The sequence below is a fragment of the Diorhabda carinulata genome, chromosome 2 (assembly GCF_026250575.1).
Source record: "Diorhabda carinulata isolate Delta chromosome 2, icDioCari1.1, whole genome shotgun sequence".
NCBI lineage: Eukaryota > Metazoa > Arthropoda > Insecta > Coleoptera > Chrysomelidae > Diorhabda > Diorhabda carinulata.
In genome coordinates this window covers 33,820,556-33,838,239 of record NC_079461.1, presented here as the reverse complement: position 1 = coordinate 33,838,239, position 17,684 = coordinate 33,820,556, and the positions used below count along the sequence as shown (strand labels likewise).

General features: G+C 32.6%; 1 protein-coding gene and 1 long non-coding RNA gene across 2 annotated transcripts; one reads left to right on the top strand and one right to left on the bottom strand.

The window, feature by feature from the left end:
* Positions 1-9,038: 9,038 nt before the first annotated feature.
* Positions 9,039-16,667, top strand: LOC130903705 (uncharacterized). The gene is made up of 3 exons (XR_009060765.1): positions 9,039-9,157; positions 9,206-9,331; positions 11,725-16,667. It is a non-coding gene; the product is annotated as an uncharacterized LOC130903705 (long non-coding RNA).
* LOC130903704 (DNA-directed RNA polymerase III subunit RPC2) lies at positions 9,835-17,392 on the bottom strand. Its single transcript, XM_057815942.1, has 16 exons — positions 17,187-17,392; positions 16,921-17,075; positions 16,686-16,862; positions 16,340-16,628; positions 15,891-16,205; positions 15,550-15,801; positions 14,455-14,655; positions 14,234-14,396; positions 13,579-13,833; positions 13,324-13,524; positions 11,740-12,131; positions 11,439-11,676; positions 10,893-11,036; positions 10,632-10,833; positions 10,456-10,569; positions 9,835-10,273 (listed from the first exon to the last, which is right to left on the bottom strand). The coding sequence occupies exons 1-16, from the start codon at positions 17,256-17,258 to the stop codon at positions 10,054-10,056; spliced, it is 3,390 nt and encodes a 1,129-aa protein (XP_057671925.1). The 5' UTR covers positions 17,259-17,392; the 3' UTR covers positions 9,835-10,053.
* Positions 17,393-17,684: the final 292 nt, after the last annotated feature.

Below are 17,684 nucleotides of genomic sequence, written 5' to 3'. Positions count from 1 at the left end.
TTTTAAGCCCAAAAAGAACCCTCTAAGTGCCATATTTCGGCAGTTATTAGCAAAAAGCAAATTTTTGCAATTTTTTTGACCAATTTTCCGGCCCCATTCTCATGTTATCACTGTTAGGATTTGGTGATCCAGCTAGTGAGTATTCCCGAAGGAAATAATCACATTTGCACCCCGAGAATTGTTAAGAAATAGATCCTGGGGCCATCGCTGAAGGCCGTTATAATTTGGCGAATAGGAGGAACGTGGTGGCGCCATCTACATACAATTGGTCTTTACACTTCAAAACATCGAGATCAGTGTATTTTTAAACTCCTCGGCATCGAATTCGAGAAGAAACTGACATATTTTCACATTGTTAAAATTGGGAATTTTCGAACCCCCGTTTTCGCGAAAAATATTAACGTTACGAAAAAAGTTATCAGGACTATTTTTGTAGATAAAGAATTGATCTTCATTTTAAGCCCAAAAATAACTCTCTAAGTGCCATATTTCGCCAGTTATCGGCGAAAAACCGTTTTTTTTTAACTTTTGGCCATTTTCCCGGTGCCTTCCACATGTTTTTTCTGGTAAATAATTTGCAGTCCTTTATTTACTGTACTACTAAAACCAAGAACTTTTAGAAGAATTAAAAACAAACAAATAAGGAAACAATATAAAGAAATGATAATAATTATAATGATAATACTAATAGATAAAATAATAAGACGCAGTCAAATTCAATTTTTTTAATGAACGATCTTCCAAATTTAAATCGTCAACCCACATTTATCTCAAGTAACCGAATGAGATTTTTTTATATCTGCCATAAAACTCATGATACTCAGACAGACAATACCCTCATGATTTTACCGAAGAGCCACCAAACGAACGTTTTTTTTTTTAATTTACTGTTTTCTCTTGATTTGTACATTAATTAATTACGTTTCATTTGTAGTTACTTTGATACGTCAAATCTCTTATTTTGTTTAATCACTCACATTGCTTTTAATTAAAATTATCACGAAATATACGGGTCTCGAAAATGACTCTGTAATTATTGGTGTCGTAATGAAACAAATCATCGTGTATAATAGGTTTTAATAATAAAAAAAACACAGTCTTTGGAACATCTGTCCGTATATAGTGAGCTTTAGGTGGAATTGAATTTAATATCGTCCTTGAACCATCAGCTTTTTCATAGTAACGAACTTTATTCAGTTGCATTTGTACCTAACCTCAAAATTTTTAATGTAAAACAAGTAATACAAATATTGAATGTTACAAAAATCGATAATAGATGGCGACGGGATACTTTCTTTACTACAGTGACTTGACGGAGACAGTTAGCTACACGTAAATGTTTAATCCATACTACGACAAAAAATAAATTATTTTTTTAGTTAAAAATACTATTGAGTCATTGATAATAGTTTGGTTTAGTATTTGAGAATATAAATTACGATTTTATAAGCTTTATTATGGAAAGAACAAATGTTGAATCAGCACAGTATGGGTTAACTATGACAGGCTACTTTCGTACTTTCTACCTGCGATTAGCTTGTACGTGAATTCGTGGGTGAATGGGTGAGTTCAATGCAGTATTGTTATTATTGGTCCTGGCGAGTTACCGAACGACTCGTCGAGTATTGTGGTTATGCAACTCGCCTGGAATGTTCTACAGAACACCTGGTTCGGTAACTCGCCTCCGATATATAAAGGGTTTTCCAATAAGAGGTGTTATTTTGAACAGCCCGCTATTTCGGTAAATGTCACTTTTGAAGCTGTCATTTTTTGACATTTGACAAGTGGAAACTACGCCATTAATGAAAATGGAACGATACACGCTTCAATAAAGCATTGAATTTATTAAAATTCACTATAAAAATAGTGAAAGTTTGGCAGAGACGGTTCGTAAAACTAAAACATTTTTGGGTCGACGTGAAGCACCTTCTCGGACCGCAATACAGAAATTGGTGGAAAAATTTGAGCTGTTGGGACATGTTAGTGATGTGAAGAATAAAACCCGTGCACGTCGCTCAAGATCAACTGAGAATATTGCTGCTGTAGCCTAAAGTGTTGAAGAAAACCCAGGTTTGTCCATTCCTCGTCGTTCTTTGGAATTAGCCATTCCACAAACGTCATTACACCGTATTTTGCATAAAGACTTGGGTCTTAAGGCCTATAAAGTTCAGTTAACACAAGAGCTAAAGCCGGCCGATCATCAACAACGTCGTGTCTTTGCTGATTGGGTCCTTGAAATGCATGAAAATGATCCGGAATTTCATCGAAAAATCATCTTAACTGATGAGGCCCATTTCCACCTTGGTGGTTACGTCAATAAACAAAATTGTCGAATCTGGGGCTCGGAAAACCCAAGAGTTATTGTTGAAAATCTTCTCCATCCTCAACGCGTGACTGTTTGCTGCTGTTTATGGTCTGGCAGTGTCATTGGACCTTACTTTTTCGAAAATGAGGCTGGAGCAACAGTTACGGTGAATGGATTGCGCTATCGAGAGATGATTAATGATTTTTATGGCCGAAATTGGCTGGTATTGATTTGGACAACGTTTACTTTCAACAAGACGGCGCTACGTGCCACACAAGCAACGAAACCATCGATCTTTTACGGGAAAAATTTCCCGACCGTGTTATCTCTCGAAGAGGTGATCACAATTGGCCACCGAGATCATGTGATTTAACACCTTGCGACTTTTTTCTTTGGGGCCACGTGAAAGATAAAGTCTACGCCAACAGTCCAGCATCGATTCAAGACCTCAAAGATGGAATTCGTGAGGCTATCGAGGACATAGGGCAGCCGAAAATATCATCCATATACCCTGGGGAAATACTGAAACTCTTGACTTATTTGCTTTTCAAAATGACTTATGAACAGTTCAGCCATGAAAGGTGTTAGACAATTTCCCATTGCTGTTCCTTGGTTTTGCTTCTAGACTTCGTTGTTGTACTGGAAATAGTTTTGTTCCATACATATTTTTGTTAACTGCAAATATTCTTCTAATGCAGCTCCCAAATTATTAGATCTCAGTAAGTCCTCAAAGTACACGAAGGTCTGCGGGATTAGCACGCTGAGAAATAATGAATTTACATCAAAGGAGATTGAAATTTCCACATCTTCAATTTCTGCAGTCTTCTTGATAGACTCTAACGAATCCTTCACTGAAAAACTCTCAAGTTTGATGGATGGGATTTCAAATTCCTTCGTTAAACACCTGGAAATATTATAACTCGTACAAATTTTTGATACAAAGTTCTTACAATTTTTAAGTGTTTCTTTCGCATTTGTGATCATTTTATTCATTTCTTGAGATTTTGGTGTATTAAATTGTCCACTCGAAATAGTCCTTCTTGTCCGTTATAACAACCTTGTTTTCTTTATCTGTTTTCAAGTAGAAACAACCTCTACTCCTCAAACTCCTGACAGTATTCAGATCTCTTTTATTAACTGATAACTTTTTATTCTCAGTAGATATATTTTTCAATATTTGACTTCTGCACGCTCGATGGACGAAGTTCCTAGCGTTTTGAAGAAGATACTGAATGGAACTTTCAATATATCCAATCGATTCGTCGATATCAATGAACTTGAACATGTTTCTTTGAAACTCACACCAGTTTTCAGCAATTTCTTCTTAAAAACTCACGAACTCTGTCTGAAACTTCGCTTTTACACACGTCAACGGCATGATTTAAGAAACCTTTAGTCTTCAGAAACTGAAGTTTCAGTCTTTGAAGACGATAACTTGGTTAAAGAAACGCGCGTCTGACATTGTAATTGTGGATGTATTCAGTGTGAATATCGCCAACGGTTCCAGAAATTCCAACTTAGTTGCAAGACTTTCAGTTTCATTTTCCTTTAAACCCGCGACTGTTAATGTGAAACTCTCTGAAATTGTGGTAGACTTTTTTTGTTTGCGTTCGTATGAATACGTAAACTTTTCAAATATTTTAATTTCAGTTTGATCGAAACTTTCAATCATTCGAGTGTAAAATAAAACGCGTAATATTGTTGAACATTTCGCAACGAGGCGAGGGTAGTTTGTCCCATAACTACACTTCACCTAACTTCGTGCGAAAATTCCTCGGTAAAAACATATGGCGGAGTCATCTATCGCCCGGTCTGACACGAGATTACGTTTCTATTCTCGTTACCACAAAATGTGTATCAAACTTTGTTCTGCTCAGCTCGGTTTAGAGATTTCAGGGGAATTGAAAAAGAGCTCCACGTTATATTTATCTATTATTTATACGTACTTAAATATTTTACTATTTTTCCTATAATGAAAAAAAAACACATAAATCGTATATACTTCAAAAGCATATTTCGCGATTAAAAACTATAATAAATTTAACGACTTTGCGCCCGAATGATATTAGTAACTATACAGAATGTTCATCTATGATGCCTCAGGTTGTCTCTTTCTAGGTGTCTTTGTCCGCAGCTGATGTGACAGCAGCACTTTTAGCTACACCAAGAATTAGCTCTGGACTTGTTAGTAAATTTGCTAGTTCCAATCGGAAGAACAAATCTTCCTTGTCGTTGCCCTTGTTGTCTAAATGAGCACTCAAACTAGCTAGACCTTGCAGCCATCGCTCACCAGTTTGTCTAAGACTTTCTCACACTCCAGCACAAGTCTAGAAAACACCGTTTCAGTCGTTATAACTTGCTGTCTAAACAGATTGAGATTATTATGTTTCTATGTCGTCGATTGAGTATTGCACGTCCATTTCAGCGAATATTTCGTCTTAGAAGACGGTAGTATGTTCTCCAAACAATCTCCGACCAATCCAAACACGGTAATAATCATTGAGGTATGTTCATACTGAACACACTGTTTGAACTACCTCTACTCCAAAACTAACAATTACACTGTTTGATGCGCGTTTTGCTAACCAAGTTATCGACTTCGGAGACTGAAAGAAAATAACAAATTTTGTAAAATGTACCTAAAATGACGATTTAATAATAGCTTTGTTCGAAGAGGGGGGTAAAAACAATCAGAAACAATTATTTAAATTATAATTCGAAATATTTTGTTTCAAACTAACTAAACTTGGCATTTAGATTTCCTGGGAGCTTTTGTTTGTATATTAGTTTGATTTTGGATATGTGAATTTATGGTTATTGGTGATTTATGTACCGTTTTAAAGTTTTGATTAAGAACAGAAAAAGATTTAATTGACTGCACGCTTTTTTTCGTCAATTATCTTATATATGTATTAAAAAAATTGATGATTTCCATTCCGAATCCGTTCAGGCGTTCTACCCAACCGATTTGCTCAATTTTTTTTTCAATGAAAGATATTGATGCACAAATCAGCCATCAACCATCGGATTTCATCTAATTTTCACCATTCTCAAGTTATACTCAAATGCGATTTCCCACTGTACGTTACTTATGGGAGTTTTTCACATACACTCGTTCTATCCTCAATATCTCAGGTTCTATTCAAGATAGAGACTTCGTTTTGGTTTAAGAACACTCGCTGAAACACCTTCTTTCTTTTGAGTTTTCGAACACTTAAATCGGTTGAGTTGGAGAGGAGCTAGGCGCTCAAATTCAATGTGGAGTTATGGATTTTTGTAGCTTTTTGGCAATTTTTTTACATTCAAAGATCTATATCTCAGGTTCTAATATAGCTACAGATTTCGTTTTGGTTTAAGAACACTCGCTGAAATACCTTCTTTCTTTTGAGTTTTTGAACACTTAAAGCGGTTGAGTTGGAGAGGAGCTAGACGCGGACATTCAATGTGGAGTTATGGATTTTTGTAGCTTTTTGGCAATTTTTTTACATTCAAAGATCTATATCTCAGGTTCTAATATAGCTACAGATTTCGTTTTGGTTTAAGAACACTCGCTGAAACACCTTCTTTCTTTTGAGTTTTCGAACACTTAAATCGGTTGAGTTGGAGAGGAGCTAGGCGCTCAAATTCAATGTGGAGTTATGGATTTTTGTAGGTTTTTGGCAATTTTTTTACATTCAAAGATCTATATCTCTGGTTCTAATATAGCTACAGATTTCGTTTTGGTTTAAGAACACTCGCTGAAACACCTTCTTTCTTTTGAGTTTTTGAACACTTAAATCGGTTGAGTTGGAGAGGAGCTAGGCGCGGACATTCAATGTGGAGTTATGGATTTTTGTAGGTTTTTGGCAATTTTTCTACATTCAAAGATCTATATCTCAGGTTCTAATATAGCTACAGATTTCGTTTTGGTTTAAGAACACTCGCTGAAACACCTTCTTTCTTTTGAGTTTTTGAACACTTAAATCGGTTGAGTTGGAGAGGAGCTAGGCGCGGACATTCAATGTGGAGTTATGGATTTTTGTAAGTTTTTGGCAATTTTTCTACATTCAAAGATCTATATCTCAGGTTCTAATATAGCTACAGATTTCGTTTTGGTTTAAGAACACTCGCTGAAATACCTTCTTTCTTTTGAGTTTTTGAACACTTAAATCGGTTGAGTTGGAGAGGAGCTAGGCGCGGACATTCAATGTAGAGTTATGGATTTTTGTAGGTTTTTGGCAAAAAGAGGTCGAGATACCCACCCTGAATTGGCCCGGAGCTTAACCCAATAGAGCATGTCTGGGACCATCTAGGATGGCAAATTCAGCAACATCCGGCACCAATAATAACACTAGATGACCTTCAAAATGTTCTTTTTAAAACATACCACAAGGATACGCCCAGAACCTATTTAGAAGCCTTCCAAGACGAATAGAGCCTGTAATTAGAACGAGGGGCGGCAACACACGCTATTAGAAATTCATTGGCTGGTTTTAGTTTAAGCACCGTTCATTTTTTTCTATAAATGTTTTGTACAATTTTTTCGATATTTTCCATGTTTTGCTAAATCAAAATTTTTGTCTTCTGTAGATTAAACTGATATAAAATAAATGTTGCAAAAGGCGTATCTATTGGTGTTTTAATTCGTAATAATAATAAAATTCGAAAAACATGCGACACATTTAAAATATTTAAAAAATAATGATTGATGCGATAATTTTTGTGGGGTGTATAAAAAGCTAAAAGGAGATTACGTTGAAAAAAAGTATATTTTTTCCCGAATAAGAACTGTCATCAATATTTTCTTGGAAATCTTTAGATTGCGTTATTATTGTAGATAAAAATCTTTTGTATTTTATTTAATGTCAAATTAAATTAATCGGAAAACGAGTCTGTACGTGATTAAAATAAGAATAAGATAAAAGAATGAGAACTGATTTATCTCAACTCTAACGAACACGTCGTTTGTTAAAATGAGCCTCGGTACAAAGAAAAACATTAGACAAAAATCCGAAGAAAAATTGAGAAATCTTTGTGCCGAGGTTGAGTCGTTATAATGGTGTGAACGAGGCAGCTGGTCCCTTTCCTTGGGTTTTAGGAGCATCCGGTCTTCAAGCTATACACACTCTCAGACGCTCGTCTACAGATTTATTGTCGTTTCTCCATTACTACCCTTGGAGGGCATTATTATTGTTTCACTAAGTTTACAATTTCAGCTACGATGGATGTTTAAAGGAACACAGATTCTCTAGATTAACAGAAAGGTTTATTTTATAGAATATATTTAGTAGTTATTTGCACAATCCAGAGAATGAGCCACGCATAAACATTGGCGGCCACTGAAAATAACATTTCAGTGAAATTCCACCAAAAGTTGGAGCTATTTTTACTGATTTGAATTAATTTGAAAATGTACACAAGATATTTTGTAAAATCACGTAAATATGGCAGAAAATAATGACAATGCGTTACAAGTGATTTACGGGAAAAATTGTATTCAAGTTTCTACAGGGAAAATGTCGAAAAAATATTTTTTAACAGCTTTGCTTTATAATAGTTTTTAGGACTGCTAAATTTTGATATCTGATAGTTGCATTTTAGGTTCTGGACCGTGCGTAACTTTTTATAAATATTAATTATTTTCTTCGCCACCAACTTACCTAAACACTCTGTATATATTACTATCTTGGTAACATAAACGTGATAAACCAACACTATTTTAAATATGGCGCCGATACATGACGTCAACGTACTTGTCATTATATTTCATGCGTGTGACGTGAATTCACGACTTCATTATTAACGAAAAGGGAACAGGGTAAATTGCAGAATACAAAAACACATTTTTGTAAAGACTTTTATGTTAATTTTACAATTTTGACGTTATTAGTAAAACCATTGTTAAGTTAGTTGCTTAGTCAGCAGATTCCATCCCCACTGCATTAAGATGTTTAATATTTGTTATTGAGCAGTTAAAGTCAAAGATTTACCCACTCTCTCGCGGATTTTGAACTAAAGTTTTAAATTAATAAGCTCATGATAATTAATAGTAAACTGTCATTTAAGGAAAATGAATAACTTTCAAAGTTCATAAAAACCACAGACAAATGAAACAATCCTGATCGCATTTACCCGCCGGTCTACCAGGATCATAACATATGATTACGATCCGATTAACTCGATCAGTTTCCGAACATTCAAATCATGACCAAATCATAGTTTCTTTAGGAAACCATAATAAGATTATTTCAAATGATTTTATCTGAACGATATGTAAGAATAAGGGTTTAGATATGCTTAATTTCGAAGAATTCAATATCCTTCAAATTGATATTTGTTCGCAGTAAAATTTGTAGAAATCGTCACTGTATAATGTTTTGCATAATTTGATGGCTCTAAATTAAAATATTTTCGTATAATATGGTCAATTCTCGTGAAATATTCAAACTCCTGTCCTAGCAGTTTTTAAACCGACTCAAGATATTTTTTTTAAAGAACATCATTAAAAATGTTGGTAATAACTTTGGGATTGTACGGGTATTTGTGAGGAATAAAAAATATATAATACTGTTTGGAAATATAACTTGTCTATTATAAATACAACAAACTTTCATAATTTCTCTGATTTTAGGATCATAAGTCATTTAATACTTGTCTCAATATTTATTCATTGAAAAATAATTCTCACAATATTACCAACGGTCGATAAGTAGATATATTTTTACGACTTTGGTAATACTCGCATTAGTTTTTCACAGTTGGTGGAACTTGTTCGGAATGGCGAATTGACTTCAAGTTTGTTAGAGTAACAGTTGTAATTTTTTAAATATTACAATTTATTCAATCATTCCATCTCAGTGAAGAATTAAAAAGGTAATTATAATATTTCAATTTTGTTGGCGTTGTTAAGTATGTTTTTAGGAGTAGAAAACATAGCGAAAAGTTAGCAGGTAACGAAAGGTTATGTTTCGAGATTTCTTCAAGTTATAATTCCTTCACAGTCATTTCCTCATTTTGAATAAGAGTGAGTGGATCAAGAGTTATGAGGTAATGCCGTACATTTTTACTTATTAAAACTTTTTAATTACCCTTTTGCTTTATTCCACAATTTGTAAGTTGATATAACATAGTCGAATTTCAAATATATGTATTTGAATAAATAATACGATTTAATAAAAAATAAATATAATCATTTCCTTACCTTACTCATCATTCCTTCACATTTATATCGTCAAAACTCTTTAATCTGGGGATGTTTTTCACTAATAGTAAGATAAATAGCCCAAATTTCAGAGCAAAGATGAATTAATTTTATTTTCATTAATTTATTGATAGATAAATTCGAGATTTCATGAGAATTGCCCTTTAAGATCGTAATAAAAATGCCAACCTTTACTTTCGTTCTATTCCTCCAAAAGTTGAATAAATATCAATTTATTTTGAATGAATGATGTATTTTTTATTAATAATGGTTCTTTTTATCAAATATTTTATTTATTAGAATAGGGACGATCGTTGGAAAAAATTTGGGTAGAAATAAAAGAATTAAATAAATTTTCTATAACTTTATTGTGTTTTTATTTAAAATTGACATTTACTTGAAATAAATCATCGAAAAACAAAAATTTTAAACTTTTATTAAATAGGTACAAAAACTTCAACTAATATAAATAGAATAAAATGAATATCACTTCTTAAATAAAGGTATTCCAGCGTCTTACTAGATTTTACAAAATATTTCATTTTTATCCGACAAAGTTTTGGTTTCATCATTCGCAGTAGTGAGTTAGAGTCAATCTGGCAGTAATGTTCATAGATTGTAATTCTGTCAACAGTAATTTACAAGCATAAGGCATTGTTATACTGGATACTTGTCCTGAGCTTTTGCAACTATTACACCAACCGCAATATCCTAGTAAACCGCATTTGTTGCACACATCAACTTCGCACTGATCACTGGATACCATCAAACGTTCTATCAACATCATACTAAAAAAAAATAGAAACTCGGTGTTACATCGATTTATACAAAATATTTGAATTTGAATCAAATAAAACAAGACAATAAAGTGTATTTGAGTACCTAAAAGTTTGTTGTAGTTTATTCTGAAATTAAACATGATTTAATCGATTATTTTTTTAATTAATTCAATGGAAGAAATAATAATTACCTAGCACCATAACCAATAAGACAATCTCGTTCCATTTCTCCCAATCTTAATCCTCCGTCTCTACTCCTTCCTTCAGTTGGTTGTCTTGTTAACACAGCTCTCGGACCTCTGCCTCTATAACCCAAAAATAACATCAAATTCACATTCATTTCCGAAATTATCGACGATTTTATTACCTGCCGTGTATTTTATCTTGCACCATATGCTTCAATTTTTGATAATAAACTGGACCTGAGTATATATATGCTTCGAGAGGTTCACCTGTTATACCTGAATAAAAAATATCTTTTCCTTGATAGTTAAAACCGTGTTTGGCTAATTCTTCACTTACATCTGATACTTTTGATCCACCGAAAGCTGTACCGTAATGAAATTTACCTGAAAAAATTTTTCCAATGTGGTCTAATACTTGAAACTTTGAAAAATTTGACGATTACCTTCAACTAATCCCGCTTTTCCAGCCAACAATTCTATCAGTTTTCCAACAGTCATTCTAGATGGAAAACCGTGTGGATTCATAATAATATCAGGACATATACCGTATTCATTGAATGGCATATCTTCTTGTTCAACTACTAAACCTATAATAAAAACAAAATTTCTTATTTTACTTTCACTTCATTTTCTTGCTTTTCAAATGTCTTTTTAATAAAGAACTAGTGGTGCTCAGCTTGGTATCATATCATAACTTGTTTCATTTTCGCCAACTCTACATAAGAGATTCAGAATTTTTGTAATTTTTTATTTTTTAATACGTAGTTTGATTTTTTACCACTTTTCCTGTATTACCAACCGAAATTACACCTGGATGTATAACAGTTGTAATACTTGAAATTCATATGAGATCTGTTCCAATCTGCTAATCTAGACGTAATATCGTCACCGTACTAATAACGTTTTTTTTGTTAGGTTACATAACCTTTAAAGGGTTTTTTAAATCAATCATTCTCAAGGGAACATTCTATTCAATGAATTGAACATACCAACAACGCCTTTTTGACCATGTCTTGAACTAAATTTATCACCAATCTCAGGCCTCCTAGTTTGCCTTAAAAGTACCTTTAAAAGCGTAGCATCATCTTCATTTGTGGTGATCACCACTTTTTCTATATAACTAGGTTCCTCGTTCCTATAAGTAATAGTATTTTCTTTATATTCAACAGATGTATTGGTACTACCTGGTACAGTCGATATTGTAGGAACTGATTTGTTAATAAGAACCTTAAAAATGATAATATTTATAGAGAAATATAATTTTTTTTTTTTTAGGTTATATTACTTTACCTGTCTATTTTTAACCAATTCCCCAGGAGCGACAATGCCATCATTATCCAAAGCAGTGTGTTTCCACATGGGCTGTCCGGTCACAGAATCCAACATGGGTCCTTGAATTCTATCGAAAGTTTGATTGGGATACCTCTTCAATATACACTTTGCATTTTTATAAACCAAACATCGACCGAAACCTCTATCAATAGAGGCTTTATTTAATATTAAAGCGTCTTCTATATCATAACCGCTGTAACTCATTACAGCTATAGTAGCGTTTTGACCTGCTGGTAGTTTATCGAAGTTTGTTAGTTCTATAGTTTTAGTTGTAACCATCGGTGCTTGCGGATAAACGAGATTATACAGAAGAGTATCCATACGGTTTTTTTGATTGTAACCAATCGTACCTAAAATATTCGATAAAATAATTGAAAAGGAAGGTCTACTGCCTACGATATTGTTCCGAACTCATCCAGGACATGAACCGTGAAGCCAGTTATATTAAAATTTTTTTTATAACTTATTTACAGTGAGTGGTGTATGGTTACATTGAAAGATAAGAATCCGGAGATTTATGTAAATAAAGACTTACCCCCATCGGGAATACAGGGTACAAAATTAACTACATTTTCTGGATCACTGGATTATAATCACAATTAATACCATTTCTATCCACATTACTTCTATTATCTGAGAATAGTAGTAAACAATTTACGCTTTCCAATAATCAATTTTGAAATGTTTAACAATATTATGAACCTTATTTTGGTTTCTATTAACCTTGTCCTCACGTCGGTTCAACTAAGTTCATATTGGCTTTTTATGACCATTTATCACCATTTATGATGAATCGTTTTACATTTTTACTGTTTTTCACTCAATTTATTAAAAAAATTATAAATTATGGTGCTTATTTTTTTTGTGCATTGGTTTTGGGAAAAAATTTTAGAATAAAAATTTATTTTATTTCAATTTCATATGAGCACATCACCTTCTGAATTTTATCTGTAGTAATAACTCTGCATCTCATTGTTCTGCCTGCAAAATACCCAAACTCCTTCCAAAGGATGCTATTTTTCTGGGAGGCTTTTGCCGAAATGAGCCGGACGTTCACAGAATGGATGATATGTTGCTCTACGGCTTGTTCACATACAATTGTCGTCTGCCAAGTGGTATTTGACAGAGGAACTACCTATCAAAAAACCAACCTCAAGTGTGTTAGAAATATTCCCTGTCATCTGAAGAAGTTCCTCGGACTTCTAACTATGAATCTTTTAATCTTTAGCCACCTATTCAGTTTATTGTTGACATGGCATCTTATGAGACGACAGTAGGACTTTAATCCAAAATATGGAGTCTTTACCCCGTTTTAATAAGACTTACTGCTTCTTCATTGCCTGGTGTACCTTGGTTACCTGCTTACAGTTACTTTGTTTCTGTTAGCCACTGCCTTTAGAGTTTGTATACACTCCCAAGTTAGCTCAAACGTGCACTTAATAGCCTTAAAGGCTTTCAAGGTCGCATGGCTATGGGAGAAAATTCCAACTTAATCGCGATCTTATCTAAACCAAAACGTTTTAATGGAAATCGGTTACTTACCCATGGCTTGTTTACCCATAGCACATTGGTAGGTGTTTCTTGGAGATTGATTATGATGTGGATACGGAACTAAACCGGCGCAAACTCCAAGTAAAGTAAAAGCTGCTATTTCTAAATGCGTGGTTTGCATTGTAATATCTTTTTCATAACAAGCTACATAGCTGTCATTTTCTTCGTTAACGTCCAAAAACTCGATGAGTCCTATATAAATATATATGAAAAAAAAATGATGACTACTGATTGCAGTTAATTTACCATTTTGCAAAAAATCTTCGAAACCTCTTATGCCTTTTTCCAATTCAATGATGTGTTTATCATTAACTAGAGGACGACCTTCGTTTACTATTATGTAAGGTCTACATAATCTTCCGCTATCTGAACTAATATAAACACATTTATGTAAATGACTAGGGTAAATGGAAACATAACCAGATATATAACCATACCGACGACTCTTTCTAAAGACTTTGATTAATCTTTTATAATTTGTCGTAATTCCCAATATATTACCTGAAAAATCACACTATTTTAATATTTAAAACATTATTTTTATTAGCAATAAAAAACTTTAGTTTAAAAATATATTTTCAATCATTTAATCAATAAATTCAAAGATCTTGGCACGCCTTAATAAGTGCTTCAGTAGGTCTTGAGGTTTGCTGTTTCAACCTCTTAATAATTTTTGTTTACTGTTCTACTGGGCTGTTCTCTTTTATAAGTTCTTCTTGTACCTCGTCTTTTTCTTCTACAATGATGGAATATCTATATTGAAAATTACGTATCCTTAAACTTTCATAAAAAAATTTCTATAACTACCTAAAATCACCTATTACAAATCTTTCAAATTCGAATATAATAGCTTAATGTTATTGATCCCACCTATGTTTATGATATTAAAATTTAAGCTCACCATTGAGAAAAACCATGTACGATGAAGGGGCGTGAATTCCAGAGCTAGCTACCATGTTAATACATCTTACTCCTGCACTTTTTGCCAATTTAATAAGGGGATGTTCATTGATTTCAGTAGTTATGTGTGTCATAAGGGCCAGATTCTTGACAAGACCACAAGCCTAGTAAAATTTAATAGATAAGTACAAATCTAAACCATCTAGCATAAAAAAAATTTACTTCTCCTTCAGGAGTGTCACTAGGACATAACATTCCCCACTGACTTGGTTGGAGAGATCTCGGTCCTGATACTTTCCTAGTTTTTTCAAATTGAGAATTGACCCTAGTCATCATTCCTAACGCTGAAATATAACTAAGCCTTGATAAAACTTGTGTAACGCCCAATCTTTCCATTCTAAATCGTTTTATAGTCCAATTACCCTAGAAACAAAATAAATTATCTCTCTATAAACTTCTATAGTAAAATAAGCTTTTTAGAGAGGTTTCTATCCAAACACATTTGTTTATTGCCGGCAACTATATCAGAACAATAGTGAAAGTTTGCATTTTGGTTCAAAAGTGCCCAATTCAGTTCCTTGCACTGGCATCGAACCATTTGTATTCTAGAGATATATTTCGAACTTGTGGAAGTTTTTTTTGAACCATGCATTACCACTTTGAATGGGACGCCTATGTTCACCATACTGTGCATTTGGTCTATTGGTTTGTCACTGCTTTCAAGCTTTATTACTTATAGAATCAATCCTAAGTCAAATTGCCGAGCTTCAATTTTACTATCTGGATTAGCCTGTGGACGTCGCTAAATGACTTTTTTTAGCATAAGATGAAGAGGAGGTAGATTTAGTAACACCTCTAAGGCTGTGGTGAGACAGATTGACATTGCTCCTGTAATACCCAGATATATTAGCCATCTTGTTCAGTTTTTACTGTCCTTTTGTTTTGACCAGCAAACAAGTGCTATGTATGTGATAATGGGTTTGATGGTTTGGTATACCTAGTATACCATCTTAGGCATTAGTCCCCATGTCTTGCTATGTATTTTGTTATTAGACAGCTTATTTGTTTCACTTTTATTTTATCAATGTTTCTAGTATTTTCCTTCGACTTCAATATTTCATGGTTTGTTATTTTATTTTATTATTAGGTTTAGTTTTTAATCGTATTGATGCCCTTTTAATCTACTTTCTAAATACTGAGATGTCTGTCCTACGTTAGCAGCATTACTTCTTTTGTTTTTGGGTGTTTTACATTTTAGATTTTTGGAGTATTTGGATAATAGTGCAATTTGATCACTAATATAAATGCTGTACTTACTGTTGAGATAGCAAATACCAAACAGCTTGTTATCAAATCAGATCTCATATATTTTACAACATCAAACTGAGTGGCTCTAATTTTTGGAATAGTTTTTTCTGCAATTGCTTTCAATTCCCAGTTGAATCTTTTGAAAACATCTTCAAACATTAGAGAAATAAGAGAACCAGCTAATTCTAACCTCTTATTTCCATAGTAGTCCCTATCGTCTAAAAGTAGATTATCACTTTGAGCATCAATTACCTTTTTGACCTAGAAATATGTACACAATTGAAAAAAAAGTACAAAAATAATAGTTATTTACATAAATACATATTTTCGGTAAACTATAAACTTCTTACCATAATTCCTAAATAAATGGCTTTTAATCTAAAGTTATATTCCTTAACAGGCACATGAGCAAGAACTGTAGTTGCTAATAAATCTCGGGCTTCATCTGCTGGTGTCTTCAACTTAGAAGCTGCAGTAACATATCGTTTAACAACTAATTTTGTTCCTAAATAAGCTAATGCAGAATCTTGAGAATAAATTTTTAAATTGTGGCATTCTTCTAAAGTTGGAATCAACTTATGAACATCTTTTATTCCTATTAAATTACATATCTCCTCATCATTTATTATATTTAGAGCTTTAAATACCACAGAAATCAGAATAGGCTAGAAAAAAAATTATTATCATATATTTGGTATGCCATTGATAACTTTTTAGTAGTTTTTCACAAATTTATGAAGATGATTCATCACAATAAAACATTTATCTTTAATAATATTCAAATCATCTATACTCTTACATCAGAAAAAGTATTATGACCCATAAAATATTTATTTCCTTTGACGAAAACATTAGTTCTTGACTTTTTTTCGTGAGTAGAACTAGTAACTTGACATTGTACACCATATTTTCCTTCTTCAACAAGCATTCTATTTTTAGTTAACTGTTCTTGAATGAGAATAACTTTTTCTTGACCTTTAACTACAAAATAACCACCGGGATCCAGTGGACATTCATTCATTTTAGCTAATTCATATTCGGATTTACCACTAAGAACACAATTTGAGGATTTCAACATTATAGGCATTCTAAAACAATTTATAATAGTATTACATACCAATTTGTAAGTTGTATTTATTATTTACCTTCCTATTAACAGTCCAGTCTTTGATACTCGTTGAGTACCTCTAGTATACTCTATATCTACTGTTATAGGAGCCGAGTAAGTCATGTCTCTCAGTCTACATTCATGTGGGGTAGTAGGTTTACTTATATTAAAACCTTCATCCACATCAGGTGACCCTACTTGAACATTGGTATACCTGTTTATCAAAATAAATGTAATAAAAATAGAACAATTACATATTTCACTGAACTTACTTTATATAAAACAGAGGATCGGCATCACAAACTACCTTATTGTTAGCTTCAACTATTTTTTTAATTTCAACTGCAATAAAGTAATTAAAAGAATCTATATGTTGTTTTACCAAACCTCTAATTTTTAGAAAAGCAGGTACTAGTTTCCATTTTTCCTGAAATAATAATGCGAATTATTGAATATACTTATTATAAGAACATCATAATCGAGATAGAAAATAATATATCTCATAGACAATTTAAAAACATATTAAAAATTCACATACTTCGATATCTTTAATCGGTTTTTTATAGAATTTTGGATCTCCAAATAAATCTTCATCTATACAATTAGTCATATTTTCATTATTTAAAAATTAAATGCTCAACAAAAAATAACCTTTTTAAACACAATGTTTGATGGCCAAAATTTTCTTCTGTTTTAAATAGATCAGTGTCGCAAACAACATAAGCAAAGGCCCCTACATAAAACAAGTTTTTATATATATATTATATATATATATATATATATATATATATATATATATATATATATATATATATATATATCATTGATGATTAGAGATTATAGTATAGGAATGGAGTGGATATAATAAGTTTAAAAAAAAAAGAGTCTTATTAATAGAAATATCATATACATGTTAGTAAACAATACAGGTTCATATTTATGTATAACCATGTTCATTTAGCGCTACTTTTACTATGGAGCATAAATGACAAGATTAACTAAAAAAGTATATAGATTCTACTTATGTACAGATATT

What these genes read in the sequence shown, in the direction of transcription:
- LOC130903704 (XM_057815942.1), bottom strand. Translation starts at nt 17,258, where the DNA reads ATGACTAATTGTATAGATGAAGATTTATTTGGAGATCCAAAATTCTAT. An exon ending in AACCGATTAAAGATATCGAA is followed by an intron (nt 17,076 to 17,186) that starts GTATGTGAATTT and finishes TTATTATTTCAG; the next exon opens with GAAAAATGGAAACTAGTACC. An exon ending in AATTGGTTAAAAATAGACAG is followed by an intron (nt 11,677 to 11,739) that starts GTAAAGTAATAT and finishes ATCATTTTTAAG; the next exon opens with GTTCTTATTAACAAATCAGT.